The 19,023-nt window shown below is 44.9% G+C and overlaps 1 protein-coding gene across 1 annotated transcript; it reads right to left on the bottom strand.

Moving 5' to 3' along the window:
* Positions 1-1,184: 1,184 nt before the first annotated feature.
* On the bottom strand, positions 1,185-19,008 carry LOC100545437 (D-beta-hydroxybutyrate dehydrogenase, mitochondrial-like). Its single transcript, XM_010716377.3, has 5 exons — positions 18,553-19,008; positions 14,603-14,713; positions 8,286-8,427; positions 4,705-4,857; positions 1,185-3,223 (listed from the first exon to the last, which is right to left on the bottom strand). The coding sequence occupies exons 1-5, from the start codon at positions 18,601-18,603 to the stop codon at positions 2,742-2,744; spliced, it is 939 nt and encodes a 312-aa protein (XP_010714679.1). The 5' UTR covers positions 18,604-19,008; the 3' UTR covers positions 1,185-2,741.
* Positions 19,009-19,023: the final 15 nt, after the last annotated feature.

Below are 19,023 nucleotides of genomic sequence, written 5' to 3'. Positions count from 1 at the left end.
AGCTTTCTTCCCTGTTATTCATTAGCAAGACAACGATCTCCCTCAATGACTGCATAATGCAACATGCTACAGTGATCTAACTGCCTCGGGGAGCAGATTTTAAAACTGTGTTTTCTCTGGACAGCAAACAGCTGCTGGAAGATGGGAAGGGACCCACTCAGTCAGCTTGGCTCTCCCCTGCTGGATCAGAGCTCACGTACTGTACAGAAACATCTGATGCTGCTCTTCCACGTCAGCACTCTCACCCCCAGCCATCATGCAGAGCTCCCAGCAAGGCAGAAATCAGACTGGGCTGTGGCAGCTCACCCAAGCACTTCTCAGAGGGACAGACGAAGGGACTGGGGCTCACATGCTGTGAAATCCTAATACCAGCTCTGGCATGAGGTCCTCGCATGGCCTTGGGCACTTTTTGACTTGCAAGTCTCAGTTCTGCCTGTAAGAAGAGCTAATCCTTATTACCTGACAGCTGTAGCATTTGGATTAATTACATGGAGAATGCTGAGGCAATGAATAACTTGCATCAACACTCTCTCACCAATGTCACTTGAGGGAAACCACATAAAATACAAACAGTGGTAATGTGTGTGTTTGCAGAGGCCTTTCTCTGGCTGCTTTCTGCTAATGAAACACAGGACCTGTGGAACTGTAAGTGCACCGTTGGTCTGGAAACGGCCTTTGCAGCACAGGCAGTGTGCTTGTTGAGACCTCCCGGAACTTAATAGCTGAGAAGACCTAAGCAAATGCAGCACAAGTTAAGAGGCTTTTTGCTTTACAGCCAAGACTGAACACAAACAGCCACCAGACACAGCTCCAAAATAGGGATCTTCTGGGGAACTTTTCTCCAATTGCTTCTTCCCTTCCACTCGTTCCTACCAGCAGTCCAGACTGGGAACTGCTAGAGGAAGGATCTCATTCCTGTCACTGCCTTAGTACAAAGCCACTTTGCAGAGAAGAGCCAGCCTGGTAACTGAAGCCATTAACTTGAATAGCAGCTCAAACTTCTCACAGCCCATTCCTCCAAGTAAACCCAAGCAATTCCATTGCCTCTCCTTCTCCTAGCCCCATTTTTTACTTCAGTGCTAAAAAAATGGGTATAATCAACGAACACAAAACTGCTCAGGACACTGAGATGTTCAGAGGGGGAAAGAAACGTTGTAGAAATGAGCACTGGAGACACAGACATGTGCTTTACAAATCTCACAGTTTATTTTCCTCTGTGCAAATTAGTGCTACTTAACATTACTCACATTTCACAGTGCAAGGGGCAGAAGTGTTTTCAACACTGCTTAAACAAGCTGCAGTTCAGTAGGACTGTGGAATCATTCTGGGTACTGGATCCCAGACAGCCTCCATGTGATTATGGTCTGAAATAAAAAAAGAACTGCATAGCCAGCATTTTCAGAAATTATTTGTAATACAAGCTACCTCCACAGCATATCCAAAGGAAGCCTGCTGCCTCCTTTGGCATCACAGCATTCACAGCTGCATCCAGTCTCCAAGCAGTTACAAAGAGCAGCATATAAAAGTTTAAGGCACAGCTTCAAAGTCATAGCTACCCGAGATAGATGAGGAAAGAGCAAATTATAAGCTCTTTTCATATTCATTTAATCTCACATAAGACAAAACAGAACAAAATTTAGCAGCGGAATGGGAAGCTGATCCCCTAGAATGACAGGGCAGATCACCACTAGCTGCTTTGCTGGTGTTCACCACTTGGAAAGAGGACATAAGGTGTGAGGCTTGGCAGCCTCAGCACTTGGAAAAACTATTGAATGCTCCAGATATGGCCAACAGGAGAGATCCTCAGGGGTATTTTGCAAAAGTAGCTCGTATCAGTTGTCATGAAATTCTGAGGAGACAATCATGTGTGACGTAGAAATTTCATTGTGCAGTATTAATTAAAAAGAAATGCATCACCTGAAACATCCTTCCAGAGCTCGTAGTCAGGCCGAACTGACCGCACACTGCCCTTTTTCACCTGGTACCTGACACAGCAGTTAAAGGAGCCTATCTCACACAGCTCATCAGCAGTGGGTGGAGAGACCACTGGCTGAGGGGCAGCTCAGGTACCACGAGTTATTACAAGGGCTTTTCCCTGCCCAGTCTGTCTCTGGTTGCTGGTCACAGTGCTGGGAGGGAAGAACCTTTCTTTGCAATTAGGTAATGAGGCTGTTTAGAGGCAGTGCTGCTGTTTATGTGGAAAGAGCAAACAGTTACGGAGCAGCAGAGCTTCCTACCAGTACTGTGAAAACAAAATAAGGCTGTGACTGACCCATTTTTAATCAAATAGAAAACTGTTTTTGTTTCCCATTTTAGCTTCTTCCCTTTGAGACATCTCACAGCAAACAGCTTCACTCTGCTATTACCGGCCTATCCTTGTAAGGAAAACCAAGAGCCCAGTAATGAGTCCAATTTATCACTAGGGGAGCTCAGCTGACCTAGTTACACTAGCCACATATCTGATCCGTTATGTTAACCTTCCTCTGTCTTCTCCACAGTTAAAAGCAAAACACCTTTCAACTTTAATCAGGGCAGCAGGGGATACACAGACCAAGTTAGGAAAGAGACAGTAAAGACAACTTTCCTCAGCATCCCATAACACAAGATGCGAAGCCATAACCCAACCAAACTGAAGACACAAACATCTAAAGAGGAGATGCACCAGCAATTAGTATAGGACTAAGACAGCTCTAAACTGTCCGTACATACAAGCACTGGAAGGATGTTTGAAGGATGGCCATTTACAGAGTGGCTCCAGGAATGTAAAGCCAGTCAGCAATGGCAGTGGGCAGATGAGTCATGACTTGCAGTCTCATCCACCAGTAGGTCTCCATGGGATTGTAGCGGTTGTTTGGGTGTGCAGAGATGAGCGCGTTGGTGATGTCATTCAAGACAAGAGACATGTCCTTCAGGCCACTATTAACGAAGGACTTCATGAGGGCCACGTGGCGAGTGAAGTACTCCCTCCCATAGTCCTCCCGCACGGTGTTGCTGGTTCCACTCCACAGCACCTCGGCCTGCTTGTCGATGCCGTCCTCTGTCAGGATGCCGGTCGCTGCCACGAAGTTACTGGGCTCAATGAGGATGACTTTGACCCCCCAGCGATACATCTCCTGCCGGAGGCAGTCGGAGAAGGCTGCCACCCCAAACTTGGAAATGCAGTAGCAGGAGCGAGATGGACTCACCATCCGTCCTAACATGCTTGTGATATTCACTACACGGCCTGGAGAGGAAAGAGCAATGAAAAATGACTGACTGGTTGTTCCCAGTGAGGTCAGCATGGGCTGCAGAAGCAGCAGTGACAACATTCTGGTAAAAAGGTGCTTTGTTGGGTGGCACTGATTTGTGAAATCTGCATCTTGAAGTAGTGTCCAAATCCTCAGGAGTCTCTCCAGACTCAAGCAGGCCAGCCTCAGCTCTGACCTCTTCAGTGGGTGGTCCACATACCTGCCTCTGTACAGATAAGGATGTACAAAGCATACAAGACATCTTCTTCCTTCTAATTTCCAAGTAAGTCTGTATCTGTATCTTCTCAGGTTACTAGCTGTATGTTCTTAACCAGTGTGCACCAGCAGAACCAGTGGAAGAACCTGCAGCACGAGAGCTGTAATTTTCTCACTCCACTGGCTGGTCAGGACTGCCTACAGCATAACATGCATTGGATAAACAGAGAAGAGACTTGATGTGCTTCTGTCTATGGAGCAGCAAAGAGCATTTGTTCAAACTCCTATGAGCAGCCCATGTCAGCCTAATGGCAGAGTCCTGCAGCTTGTGCTAGATCACTGTCTGAGTGGTAATAGCAGTCACCCCTCCGTGGGGAACTGTCCTTCCTCAACAAGTGTGGGATTACAGCTTTGGCTACGCTTACAAAACAGGCCCTTGAAATCTCATCAGCTATTCCCACAAAGAGGATTTTCACGGCCATGGAGTACGACACCTTTCTGCAGCTTGAAATTTTAGCTGAGGAACAAGGGTGGCTCTGCTCTCTCATTACAGAGAAAAGCAAAGTTAGGAGGGACTGTGAGAACCACTTACTGACCTGATGGATAAGTGGCATCTGTAGTTAGATGGGGCTTGCTAATGGGTACTTTCTGGAAATGGATCTGAGCAATCTGCTCAATACAGCCTCTTTCTGTCCTCACAGAACACATAGCTGTACCAGCATTCTCCCACACACACTAAATAAAGAAGTTCTTCAAAGCTTTGCTCATAGGTATCGTCCCCCCTCCATAAAATAGAATTCTGATGGTAACCACCTTCTTGTATGCTATCTAAAATGGCTGTTATGGAACTCATTTATTCCATGACTACTCCTCTGCAATCATCTGTGAGCTGAGTAACAGGAAGGGAAAGATTCAGCCGTCTAAACTTAAGCACTCATTGTGACTTTGGAAACCAGAAGCATCTTTTTTATGGCCTCCAGACACTTTTTCTAAAGGTGGCCCAAGTTCTCCAGTCATCTCTGCCAGCAATGCTTGGAGGTCTTTGATATCCCAGAACGTTTAAGATCACACCTGCTGTGTAGTGCTTAGACACACCCCCTGTTTGGAACACAACACATCAAACAATGCTGCCTATTTTGCCTGCATGCCACAGACATCCTTCTTGGTATTCTTCGAAGCAATTTGGTTCATACATTTTAGCTATGCTTCTTTGCTGTGTGGCAAAATATCCACGAACCTTGCCACACTACCCAGCATATACCTTTAGCTCTGCGAATGAGGGGCAGAAAAGCCTTCGTCACCCTCACGGTGCCCCACAGGTTGATATCTGTCACCTCCTTGTAGTTGTCCAAACTTGTAAATTCCACCTCTCCAAAAGTTGAGACACCAGCATTGTTCACCAGGCCCCACAGACCTGCCAACAACAACAAAAAAACAACGTTAAAGAATGGAACACAGAAGAATGTCAGAGAGAAGCAGCTCTCTTCACAGTAACTCAACATCTTGACAAAGAACTGGACACTTTCATAGAAAAAAAGTTATAGACAAAAACCCAGCAAGGAGAAAAAATACCCTAAAGATACCAGATATGAAGCCTGTAGGGCTTATTTGAAGCTTCTGGGACTGTGAGAGGGGTCCACAAGCATAGCAATCCTGAATGTCTCCTCTAAGGCCAGAGGCTGTGCTTTGTCTCTGTATGGTTGGATCCTGTTGGCTCTCTTTTATGCCTCTTCTAAGTCCCAGGTTTGTCTTCTCTCATGGACTTTATCAAGCCCTCCTGCATTCTGAAGACGGTTGAACTTTCCCTCAATTAAGCAAACAAAAAAAAACAAAAAGAAAACAACTATCTTAGATTTCTAAGTCTACTTCACAACTCTGGGATGAGATGCACTACCTGGGAAAGCGTGCAGTATTGATATGCAGGATCATGGCCCAGTTACCAGCTCCTGTACTTCAGTCCAGATATTCGGACTTCCTCAATCCCAACTATTGCAGGACATGGCAAATTTACAACCAACCCTTAAACTACTAGAATTAAAAAATGAGCTTCTATTGTGCATGCAGTCCCATCAAGATTAAATAGACTGCACGTACCACGAGCTCCTGCACTCAGCCCCTTACATGCCCAAGATTTAGCAGGTCACTGAGCATTTGACCCTTTGAAGTTATTACTGTAGGAATTCCCATGGCAAATACTTTAGGGCGGAGCCCACACTTTGTGAAATTGCTGAAGCACAGGACTACGCAGCCATAAACTGCAGTAAGAACAAACAGAAAAGCTGGAACAAGATAAGAGTTGTCCTAATTAGCTCTCCTGATGTTGTTATTTTTTTGTGTAATAGCAAGCTTGAACTGGGGCTCCATTCTACTTTCTGACCCTCTTCTTAGTACTAAGAACACACTTAGAAATCAGAAACAATATTTGTGTACAGGGAGCTCAGACACTGCTATCGCAAGTACCCATGCCATACCACTCTGACATAAGCTTACCAAACTCTGAAAAAAATTTGGGCAGTTTGCCCAGCCTCTGTTCAACACCTCCTCTGCTCTCATGTATGAAAATCTTCCAGCCTAGATTTATTTGTGGTGAGATAGTAACCATATCTTTTACTAAATACAGTCTAAGCAAATTGCAACATTCCCCTATTCACCCAATAGAATGTATTCTCCTGGTTCATTTTAAAAGCCCAACCTGCCCTTGCTAGGTTAGCTTTCGTGATGGCGATGGTAGGCCTCCCTGTCCTGGTCCCAGCTGAGTTTACTTCCTCTGAAAGCTTCCGGCCAGCCCATGTAGAAGGGAGGAGAGGAAGGCATCTCCTACCCAGTGATAACCACGCATTCCCTCTAAGACTATCCCAGTCAGGCCACACAGAACAAAGAGCTAATACTTAAATGGTCACAAGGCTGTTTGCAGGACAGTGGTGTGTTTATAGAGCATAGCCTTATCGCTATTACTTCTTTAATGTCAATAATACAGTGGGAACTACATAACTCCAAAGACAAACAGTGGCACTCCCAACATCAGAATGAGTTTAGCCTTATGTACACAGTGGAAGGAGGTAGAGAAGTCTAACACAAGAACTGTTCTGTGCTACCTCCTGCAGGGCCACACTTGCTGTGCAACACACCTCAGTCTGAATACAGACTATATTCCAGTACGTTACTGAGCACTATTTATAAGTAAGCTCCCAGCCTCAGTCACATGCCACCTAAAAAGAGGTTTTTACTGCTTTGCAGTCTGTGCTGCAGCAACCAACGACAAGGTAAGGCTCTCAAGAGCAGGAGGAACCGGTCCAACTTGCTGATCAAGGGCACAAGCTCTCGCTGTTCATTCTGCACACAAGATTTTGTGAACAGTGCTGCATTTATAGGAGCAACAGAGCTGCCCCCTTACAAGTTATCTCACAGTGGGAAATGGCACCATGCCACCACTGCTGTTGCTGGGTTCTTCAGGAAAAGCTTAAGAAGCTATGAAATGTGTGACGAGGGCTGGATGATTGCGTAGGAAGAAAAATCATGCAAAGCATGTGTGGGAACAGAGCCTGTATGTAACTCAGTTTCATATGCTTCTTTTAGGAGGAAGGGTGTGCTACATAATTTGCAAGAAGCTTAGAGCTGTTATTTACTATTTATGCATTTATATGAATTAGGGCAGGCTCACAGTAGCCTCATCCAAGCCTCAGGAGCAATCACCATCCAGCCACACAACCCATTAATGCTGGAGACACAGATGTGAAACTTCACTCTCAGCCAGGCACTGTAGCTGCTGCCCAGCTTGTTATTCACACAGAGGCTGCACAGAAACCCAGAAAGGGCAAGAAAGCCTCACAGCCTCATTATGTGGGAAGAGGTGAGGTGTCACACAGGCTCTGGCTGTAAGCTCATATCCCATTGCCAAACCACTCACAGAAGCTGTCTGAAGCCCAATCCAGGAACCAAGCTGTGCTGCAGCAGCAGTGCAATCAGTCACCCTTACCCAGGTACTTCTCCTCCATTCAAGCCCAATGCAAGGTTAGACATGGAGCATGTCTAACACATCCTGCCACCTGTATCTTGAGCTGTTTGTGCTGCCTGTGCTCTCATGGGCTGCTCTTCTCCTGCCTTCCCAGCCCCACACACATTCCCAAGAAAGAAACATGAAAGAAGAAACATGAAGGAATTATCTTCTTTCGCATGCTCCTAAGGCCCCTGAATTGGACTCATGTTCGAGGCTGCGTGCAGATTAAGGTGGTCTGTGCTGAGCCCATCCTGAATTCTGTCTCACATCACAGCTAGAGTGTTGCATGGCAAACTGAAAGCATGGACTGGCACAGCTGAAAAACAATCTAGATTTGGGTCCAAGTCAGTTTTATGGACCAGATCAGCACCTGATTACACAAGCAGGTTGTACGAATATAGCAATAAGCAGCCAGGGGCCATGGCCTCTCCACCTCTCCACAAGCAGGATTGCTACAGAAACATCTGTGAAGCTGTAACAGGAGCATCAGAAGGGAATCAAGGTCTTGCCATCGTATGTCATTATGGTCACTCAGAGAAATAAGTTCTTAGGGACATGCTGCTACTCATCACTTTTTACAAGATGTAAGGTTAGAGTCTTAACATCTTGTTCTGTCTTGCTGAGAGTCTTGCTCTCTTGTTCTGGCACTGATGTGCTGGCCACATGGGAATTCCCACTGACCCAAATACAGCTCTGCCTGATCGTCAGGCCTTCAAGCTTGTTAATCATGTTTTGGCATTGCAGTACAGGAACAACCTGGCCAGAGTTGGGCTTGATCCATAGGAAGAATTCTGTGAGTGCACCAGAGAATCATCTGGCCCGGAAAAGCAAAGATTCCCACACACCTTCCTCTGGGTCTTTCAGGGTCATCTTCACATAATCCACAGCCTCAGCCACCTCCTGGTCGCTGCACACATTCATCTGTAGCACTTTCATGCGATCTGACTTCATGTCCTTCAGCTCCCTGGCTCCGTCTCCATTCTTATCCTGCTCAGCAGAAAAGAAAGACGCCTTGCTAATGCAGGCATATTCACAGAGACAGAAAATACCACCTATTGAAACTGCATGCAGAGGTGTAAACCTGGTACAGAACCAGGCACACAAGACACATGACCCACTGTGCAACCCATGGCTATAATCTGTTCCCTGCAGCACAGGGAGGGAACATCTACATCACGACCCACTGCTCTGAAGGGCCAAAGCCCTTCGTGTTTGCTCCTCATGTGAAGGGTTTCACAATCATAACAATGTCAAATATTGCGTCAGCTCAGGATAACTGCAGGTGGCTCCCTGCTGCCCCAATCCCCATGCTCCATAGGTAACTCAGCAAACATTCATACACAAATCAGAGGCTGCTTTTCTAGGCTTAACAGCAAAAGGCTTATTAGGTACCTTACTCATCTAATTCCAAAATATTGTTTAGCTTCTAATGAGATAGTACTGTCACAAGGCAAGACACTAAGGTCACCTCTGGCATGCCTACCAACAAACAGTTTGATGCTACAGGATACAGCAGAAAGCCTATAACCTATATAATAGTAATATTTTGCACTAAATATGCAGCAGAACAGGATACACAGGAAAGCATGAGCAGTGAAGATGTCTATAATTTTGTCTTGTGTGGCTGAAGCATAAAAGGAGGAAGGTCTGTCCAAAGAAACAAGAACAAGGCTCTACCAATAATATGATGGCTTCCTTTCTCTCCTTTTCCTTTCTTTTGTCTTTTCTACAAGGTACTTCTCACCTTCTCAAGACTTCATTATTGAAGAATGATATGAAAATGTTTGAGAAAAGTAACGTACAATTAACTTAGAATAATGAAGATAATTTTATGAGTCCTTAATTTCTTAACAGCTTACTGCTGTTACCATCAGACATTGTTACTACTTGTTGGTTTGTTGTGTTGTTGGCTTTTTTTTTTGTATACCAAACCTAAACGTGGTTTGCGTTTCAAATTTTATCTGGTCATTTCCAGACAAGATAGGCAGCCAAGTTCAGCTATTATACAAAAAAATGAAACTGAATAGAGCACAGATTAGCCACGCAGTTCCTCGGCAGGCTCGGATATAGTTCACCAAACTACTCCCTGAATTACAGGATCTGCCTTGTTAGGGAGGAAAAAGTTATGAATAGGTGAGTCACATGCCTGGCTGCCACTCTTCCTTTAGAACTTGATACCAACACCCACCCACAGCACAAGGGCAAACAAGGAGAGCAACACGCTGCCTCCACAGCAAAAAACTGTAACCACTTGTTTTTCTACATGCATCTCAAGCTACCTATTCAATGAGCACAGCATAAACCACCCTGCCTCTACCTTCAGTTCGGTGAACAGTGACATGTTATGAAGGAAAAGAGCTGAAATTCCATCCAGGCATTGAGAAAAACAGGGTGCCCCTGTTAATATGAGCATGTAATTACTCCAGATTTATGGCAATAGTAGGAATCTGCTTCTGTCCCTATGGCTGCAGATCACATCACAGCTATTTCAAGGTATCACAAAAAGAAAGACTTGAAGTTTTCCAGCGCACAGTGACTCTTATCCAGCCATGAAAGGATTCTCTAGAAGTGACATTACAGGTAGTTAACAACGCAGTCATCAAAATATTATATTCCCTTTGAAATGAGTGAAGGTTGTGTGATGTCTCACTGTATTTCTGGAAGATGCTCTTGTATGTCAGCTCTGAATTACACAAAGTTCTGAAGTTTATTGTATCTCACTGCAAACAAACAACCACAGCTGTAATCACAGAGCACAGAACACACCTTTCCCTGTGTTGTTTTTCTTTTTTCTTTTTTTTAATCTTTCATAATCTTCATGATATAAAGAAACAGTTCCACTGTTTGGTTGGTTAGTTGTTTTTTTTTTGAGAAAAAAACTTGCAGATCGTGAACTTAAAAATCCAATATAAGTTGTATTATTCACACTGAAACATATTTTCCCCTATTCCACTGCAAAGTTACCTTCCCAGATACAAGTTAATCGCTGTTGACAAAATACAGTGATCTTGGCAGACTGATTTCAGCAAGAAGACACCATTCCAGACACTATTTAGCTATAAAACCAATAGTTCAGGGCACCTCAGGGACAGCGAGCACACTGTACAGTTCATATGCTCCCATAGTTCCTCCTCATTTTTTGAAGGCTGGTTTTGAACCTGGCATTTGTTCTTCACACACTGCCTGGTTCCTCTATCCTTGCAAGCAATCCTATCCAAGCTGCCACCAGAATGGGGGGGGGGACAACATCTTGGTCCCATTGGCAGCTCTGACCCTGGCAAGGCTTTGGGCGCTTGCAGTGATTTCTGGGAATCGAGAAGCAACAAACCCAGTGCTGAGCACAATCCCTGAGCTGCCACCTATCCCTCTGGCAGCCCTCCCACACCTCATCACTGCGCTCCTTCTCCTCAGATGTGCCTCAGACCTACCCACATCACACAGCAACTCAGGCACAGCTTTGCTGTGATTGCTTCCCAGAGCGAGATGTGACACGGCACAGCAGGACATGGGCTGACTCATGGGGTTTGCATCCTTCTGTCACCTTCAGTTCCCTCACTGCTGCCTACCCACCCATTCCTTCTCCACATTTCCTCAGGAAAAAATGCTTGTATTTGTCATTACCAGATTCCAGCTATTTGTTTTCAGACTACAACTGATTTGTTGGCATCATTTTGAATACTACTCCCTCAGGGACCTGCAATCCTCCCTGCTTGGCACTACGCACATATTTATTTTTCCTTTATGTGAACTCTGTTCCAGGGCACTTCCAAGAAAATTTCACTGGGGCTGAACAGCAGTCACAGGCTTAGAGTGTAAGTTTGCTCGTCAGACTACGAGGGACTGCATCAGAAGCCTTATTTGAGGTGTATTTATTCCTTCCCCTTTAACCACGCTGCTGCTTAGCCAGAATGAGATTAGGCTGACATGGCACAACCTGTTCCCAGTGAACTCGTACAGCACACATGACACTATGATCTAGGCATTTATCACATTGACAGTTCTGTGTGTTGCAGCTTCATCTCGTGTTGGAAGGTAAGCTGCCTGGTTGATAACCTCACAGGTCTGCCTCCTTTTGAGAGACAAGTACAGCATCTGCCCTTTTTCAGCCATCTGGAAATTCCCTACCTTCAAGAGTTCCTGAAGATATCACCCACGGTAGAAACCACTTTGGCTCACCTTCTCAATGCTCTTTTGGTACATTTATTACACTAAGAAAAACTTACTTCCCCATGAGGGTGGTCAAACACTGGAACAGGCTCCTATGAGGTAACTGATGCCCCAGACCTGTGAGTGTTCAAAAGGAATTTGAATCACATCCTCAATAATGTTAACTTCTGATTAGGACTGAAGCAACCAGGCAGTTGGACTAGATGATCTCTGAAGGTCCTTTCCAGCTGAACTATTCTATTCTATTTAATCAGGCCTTTCTGTGACTGGTAGTACATCAGGGAACCTTTATTTCTCAGCACAAAAGGAAGTAAGCAATGGTGGAGTACTACATGTGAACTAACAGGCTGCCATCTACTTTGTGACAACTGCCCCCATACCTGCTCTGACCCTGCAGTGAACCTACAACAGCTCAGGTGTTCTTTGATGACAGGGTAAGTTGCTTTGCATCTGCCATAAGCAGTTATGTGTACGTTGCCAATTCTCACAGGGTGGCTGCATCCTTAACCATACTGCATACGCACAGCTTGACTTACTAATAATCACTCACATGCTCCTATCTTACTCTTCACTAGTGATCTTACCTAACAGCTCTCCGCCTTCACCACTGTCTCTTACTTCATTTGGACCCATCACCCTTTTCTGCTCTGTGCTTCCTTTTCTTGGAAGAGTCAGCTCTAGATTTCATCCCAAACACAGTCTACCATTAGGTTTTCAGCAACCTCCTGCTCAAACCTCTGAGGACATTTTCCCCCATCAACCATCTAAAACCCAGAGCTGTTCCCACTCTCTACCTCTTCAGGATCAAAGCACTCAGTTAACATCTTAAAAGTCACCTGCAGACCAGCCATGATTGCTGATGAATTTTCCACTTACACAGTTCAAGCAGAGATCACAACAATTTTGGCTGTGAGTACAAAGCTGCCAGAACCAGATCAGAGAGGATGCCAGCAGCTGCCAGGCCACTCTGGGAACAAGTAATAGTCTATCAGAAATATATATAATTTTTAGTGTCAATAAAGTGAGCAAACAAGACTCATATTGGGTGCACTTCATTTCTTTATGTGTCTTCAAATCCAGTCTGTTCCTCTCTGCTGTGCAAAAGCGTGCAGCCTTCTGAAAGAGCCTCCTCAGAACCCCTCTGTCACCTCTTTTCTGTTTCCTACATCTGCTCTTGTAGAAAGTGAGCGCCTGACTTGCTATCACTGCAAAGATAGACACCCCAAAGTAGCAAATGACATGATTACTGAAGGATTTACAGAGCCTCTGCATGGAAATTTCCAAACAATGGCAGCTTTCCAAGAGGACTCGTTTGTTCTCGAGTTACACAATATGTCAGCTGATAACTTTCCCTGCTGGTTCAGAGGAAGAACGTAACCTCCGCTGAAATCACACAGCCAAGGATGGCCACACTGCTTTTCTATTGTTCTTGCCCTTCACAATTTTCATCAACCTGTGGTCATCACTCTGACCATCTGGACTGGAACAGAAATATTCAAATAGCATCTATTCCACTGAGAAGTAGTAAGAGAGCAAAAATAAAGAATTCCACTATCTATTTAATGTCATCTGTTAGCACTAGAAGTGATGATTGGTACATTGCCAACTGAATTTACTTATTACACTTGATTTATCCCTCTTATTTTGGCTTAGTGAAACAGGTAAGTCAGTTTTCCTCTCTAACTCTCCAGTGTGTGTACTGATGTGTAAGAAGGAGCACCTGCACCAAAAGAAAATAAAACATCTAAAAAATGACTGAAATAAGGACATAAAGTACCCATTAAGAGAGATGGCAATTGACAGTACTGGACAATACTGGAATTAAAATGCTCTTTCTGGTTAAGTGTCACCAGCAGAGTTCCCAAAGGACAAACCTCATTCACTATTTTTCATCAGTGACTTTCATCCATAACACAGGAGTGTGCATGACAAAAAATCAGAAGTACAGAAAAACACGGCATAACGTGGATGGCCATGAAGAACAAAGTAGAAGAACAGGACAAAAATTAGAGCATGAAATAAACCATAGAAAAGCCAGTTATGAGCCTGACATTCATTTTGATTGGTGTGTTTAAGGCAGTGGAGGATACTTAAGAGAAATTATATGGGCAACTTTGTTTAGACTAGAAAACAAATGTTGAGAGAAGCTTTGAGCACACTGTCGTTCAATCCAGTGAAGAGATAAGAAATTAAAGATCATTTGATAGACAACCGAGAGGTCATGAACTGATTTTAAACAATTAATGCTGGAAATTACATAAGTTTTGATAATCTAAAGAGGGAAAAAAAAAAAGATAAAACTTCAGATGGAAGTGGACCATGCCCAATTTATAGAGGATTACACAACATGATTACCTGCAGGAGCAGGGACTGGACTGACAGCTCTGCAGCCCCTTCTGATTCAGTGTGCCTAAACTGATCTCTTACAATTGATACTACCTACCAAGTAAAATGACAGAAGGTGAGACCTACAGGTATCAGAAGGGTACAGTTAGTTGGTTTGCTCATCTATCTAAAAAGCAGACAGCTTCCAGAGAAGCTGGAGAAGCACTTTGGAGATAAACCCAACCAAGGCGCAAAGGGAGAAGTTTGGGTAAAATGTCCTTAGAGGACTGTGATAGAATAAGGAATAGCAATAGAGATGACTGAAAAGGCAGGAAAGCATGGTGCCATAGCAATTTTGAATCACCAGATTTATTGTGTATTTTGCAGCATTGCTGAGACGTTCCAGAAGCAACCTCAAACCCTGCACACTATTGTGCAAGCTACTGTACAGACATGCAGCTGACAGACAGTCCCTGCCCTAAAGAGCTCAGAATTACAGGAACAAGATTCAACAGGTGGATGAAGCAACAGAAGATACATAGAATCTCTCCCCACCTTACCTCCCACGGGTTTTGGATTAGGACAAATGGAGGCTGCAGATAAAAAGACTGTTACTTGAGAAAAATTTTTCTCCAGTCCCAGAAGAATTTTGATCAATATTATTACTCACTGCTAGCAAGCATCCAGCAAAAACAGTAAATCCCTTTGCATGAAGCTGTTTTGCCAAGGCGTGTCCAAAACCTTTGTCACAGCCTGTTATGAGCACCGCCTTCCCTTCAGCCTGTATGGGGAAAGATAATATGTTATCATCAGACACTGCAATCCTGCAGGTACCAGCAGCATTGAGCTACACAGCAAAAGAGCAGCTTGCAGACCTGCAGCCAGTGTTTAGAAGGTACAGTTAGCAACTAAGAGGCTGTATGGCTGATACATGGACTCTGTGTGGGGCTGAGCTCACCTGATCTAAGCTACCTGAAAGATGGCCGTTCATGTTAGCAGTCAAACACAACTGTGAAATCCACAGAGAAGGAAAGGCAGCCCCTACAGAACACCTCAGCACATATCCAGAAGAGCTGGGATAACTTCCCTCCAGACCAGAGGGAGCTCAGATAACCATCTCAGATCTGGTGCACCATTCTGGACAAGCATCACTCTGAAAGCAGCAATAACCTAAATGCAACAAAGCATTGTTTGGTCATATTTCTCTGCAGCTCAGCTCTCTTTCCCTGTGCATGGCGGTGGGCACAGACTCCAGTCACAATGACCACTGACCTGTTTCACTGCAAACTAGATCCAGCGATTTTATGGAACTCCTGCTGGAGCAACCAGCGTAAAGGTGTAGACAAGATTTCTGCGTAGAAAAATAACCAGCTCCCAACTACCATGAAATCCTAAGTTTATTTTATCACTGGTCTGTAACAACTTGTGTTATCTTGATACCCTAGCTAAAACTGCAGCTATCAAGTATCAGTGGCCAAAACTGCACAGAGGTATTTTAAAATAAACGAGTGACCTATCAGCTCATAGGCTTATAAGAAAGAACAGCATAGAAAAAGTTACAATGACAGTATGTCACCTGTCCAATCAGCACCGCAGCTCTTTTAACTGCAGTGACTATTGTCTGTACCCTTCTGACTCCCACTCTATGCAGTACTTTTCATGCTGTATTTTAGCACGCAGGAGTGTGACTACAGCTTAGGGCTTCCTTTTGAAGCACTGAACTCTTAACAGGAACCATTTATCAAATCCCGCAGTTCTCTCCTACATTATTAACTTCTGACTGACAGCTAAATTGAGAGAGAAGATTTGATACTACATCTGCTTTGACATAACAGGCTTGTGATAGTTCTGAAAACAGAACTCAAAATCCCGAATAGAATTCCATACCAAAACATTGCACATTCATCCTCTTTCTTTGCTTGAAAGCCATCTTACCCTCTCTTTGGCACTGCTGTGAAGCAGCGAACTCTTAAGATGTATCTCAACCAGCAGCCACCCAAATGCAGTGCTCCAGACTGCTCCAAACAGAAACTCTATCTGTCAGGTGATAACGTGACATGGCAATAAATGCCTGGAGAATGCAGTAAGGAAGTTTGGGCAGTAAGAAACCGGATGAGGTTCAACAAAAGCAAGTGTAGGGTCTTACACCTAGGGAGGAATAATTGCATGCACCAATACAGGCTGGGGGATGAGCTGCTGGAGAGGAGCTCTGCAGAGAGGGACCTGGGCGTCCTGGTGGATGACAGGTTGGCCATGAGCCAGAAGTGTGCCCTCGTGGCCAAAAAGGCCAATGGCATTCTGGGGTGCATTAAGAAGAGCGTGTCCAGCAGGTCGAGGGAGGTGATCCTCCCCCTCTACTCTGCCCTGGTAAGGCCTCATCTGGAGCACTGTGTCCAGTTCTGGGCTCCCCAGTACAAAAAAGACAGGGATCTCTTGGAAAGAGTCCAGCGGAGGGCCACAAAGATGGTGAAGGGCCTGGAGCATCTCCCCTATGAAGAAAGGCTGAGTGAACTGGGTCTGTTTAGCCTTGAGAAAAGAAGACTGAGAAGGGACCTGATCCAGGTTTATAAATATCTGAGGTGTGGCGGCCATAGTGGTGAGGCCAGTCTCTTTTCAGTGGTAGTGGAGACAGGACGAGGGGAAACGGACATAAGCTGCAGCACAGGAAGTTTTGCACGAATGTGCGTAAGAACTTCTTCACGGTGAGGGTCACGGAGCACTGGAACAGGCTGCCCAGGGAGGTTGTGGAGTCTCCTTCTCTGGAGATATTCAAGTCTCGCCTGGACGCCTACCTGTGCGACCTGGTGTAGGGAACCTGCTTTGGCAGGGGGGTTGGTCTCGATGATCTCTGGAGGTCCCTTCCAACCCCTACAATTCTGTGATTCTGTGATTCTGTGAAGTGAGGTCATTTCTATCTCAGCAGAAGCATTTACAACTAATATTCCCCACTACCATATTAATGGCATCTGGAATACAAACATTTGTATTTTATACTCCCTATGTAGGAATTTCACCATCTTGCCCAGCCACTGTTTCAGACAGAAATCAGGCAACCCCCAGTGCTCTGACTCCTTGTTCTGCTGATATGTGGTAGTGAAATGGCAATAAGGGATAATTGCAGGGTGATAGTGATCAGTTACTGCACATACCTAAATGAGCCTAAGCAAACAGCAATAGGCAAACGAGCAACGCCCTCTCCCATCCACAACTTATTGTTTCAAAGGACAGTCAAGACGTGAAACTGAAGTGAGAACTGATGAAAAGTCTGTCCTGCATTTATCACATCAACACCCACATGAACACTGACTCCTATAGTCAGACAAAAATGCATCCAGCTACAGGCTAGTTCTACTGAACTGTTAAATATAGCTACAGCTAAAGGACAAAGGCTGAGTGAGAACCAGATGTAGTGCTCAGTCTTAACCTACAGTGACACAATTTTAAGAAAAACAAGGATCAATAACTAACCAGATCACAGATCTGCCAAGGTTACTTCCCACATTAATTCAGCAAACTGACCCTTAAAGAACACACCTTTCTTCTTTTTACTCTGTCTTACCATTTGCTTTTGAGACCTGAACACAAAGAACTTCCAGAAAGCAGAGGAAATGAGCAGGACATAAAGAGCTCTGATCACATCCAAAGACCAGAACAGGCAAAAGGAAAAGTGCATCCCTCAGCCAGAGGCAGCTGCCTCCTCAGTCAGCTTGGTAAGGGCAACTCAGGTACATGAAATAAAGGAAGACCCATCTATAAATGGCTGGGCTGTGTTCTATCTCCATCAAGTTTAACTCACAGCAGCTGTTTGTTTTCTCTGGTTAAAACAAACAAACAAACAACAACACAACAAACCAACCACCAAGATGTATGTAAAAAACAAGGATGGGAAAAAAATCCTCCCAGCAGCCTACAGTGTCCAGAACGGTTAGAAACAATTTACAGTACAGAAGGCTCCTATGGTTGTTAATTATTTGCTATTATACTCAGAGGCACACACACTCCATAAGCTTTTCCTACAGGGATACGAGTGCTTTGTTAAACAGTAGAAGCTTTTACCTACATAGGTGATCTATCCAAAGTGTACACATTTATTGCAATAGAAATTAAATTACACAAAGCTTAATTAGAAATGAAATTAAGCAAAGCTACTTTGTCAGCCCCAGTCTTCCCACAGTTTCAGAGCTTGCCCTCTTTCCTTTTCTACTTTGTGATGTTATTTTCTGCATGCTGTTGCCTTGGATGACCTCCCTGATCATTTCCTTGTATCAGGTACGTTAATTTGAAGATAAGAACAAGCAGTTACATTGTAAACTTTCCTTGTTCCTTATTTCCAGAGTTAGGAGCTTGGAGCTTTCAAACCCAGGAAGAGAAACTGAAGATGTTCTCTAAAGGGATCTTTTTCCCAACATGCAGAAACCCCTGCCTGCAGAACAGCCACCAGACACAAGATTCCTTTGCTAGAGGAATTTCAGAATTATTAACTTTCTTGCAGTTCTGGCTAGCACGGATCGCCTGGTTACGATGCACAGGCACTGCCACTGCTTCAGTACAATAAACATTCACGGGTCAAAGTTGTATAGGCACGTTAAAGCACAAGAAGCCAGGCACAAGTCATCACACCTGGAAGGCCTCCAAAGGCAAAGGCTGGAGGCCAACTTGTGCACCATCCATCACCTTCGTGATGGACAGACACCGAACTGCTCCTTGGCTCTCTGGAGAAGGCCGCGGTGCCGCCTCTACTCAGGTACTGCCGTGGCCAGGGGTTCCTCGTGGCACAGAAGGCAGAGGATGGCGGTGGGAAGCGCCACGTGGAAGGCAGTGAAGCAGGAGAACGGAGCTGAATCCCGGCTGCCTCAGAGCGGCAGGATCTGCGGATCCGTCCTGCAGCACAACCGGGAGCCGAGCTCACCGCGACCCACCGAGAGCACCCGGCTGGTTTCTGAAAGCACGCTAAAGGAGGCCGGTCATGCAGTTATTCTATTCACGGGGCTTTTTTCTGCGTTACGTTCACTTCCTAACGTCAAAGGCCGTACGAACATCCGCGCATTCAGCACTCGCGGCGCAGCCGAACGGCCGACCACGGCCCGGGAG

Source organism: Meleagris gallopavo, chromosome 11, assembly GCF_000146605.3.
Source record: "Meleagris gallopavo isolate NT-WF06-2002-E0010 breed Aviagen turkey brand Nicholas breeding stock chromosome 11, Turkey_5.1, whole genome shotgun sequence".
In the NCBI taxonomy this organism is placed as follows: Eukaryota; Metazoa; Chordata; class Aves; order Galliformes; family Phasianidae; genus Meleagris; species Meleagris gallopavo.
Note: the sequence above shows the minus strand (reverse complement) of the source record. Positions and strands in the feature narration are given on the sequence as shown.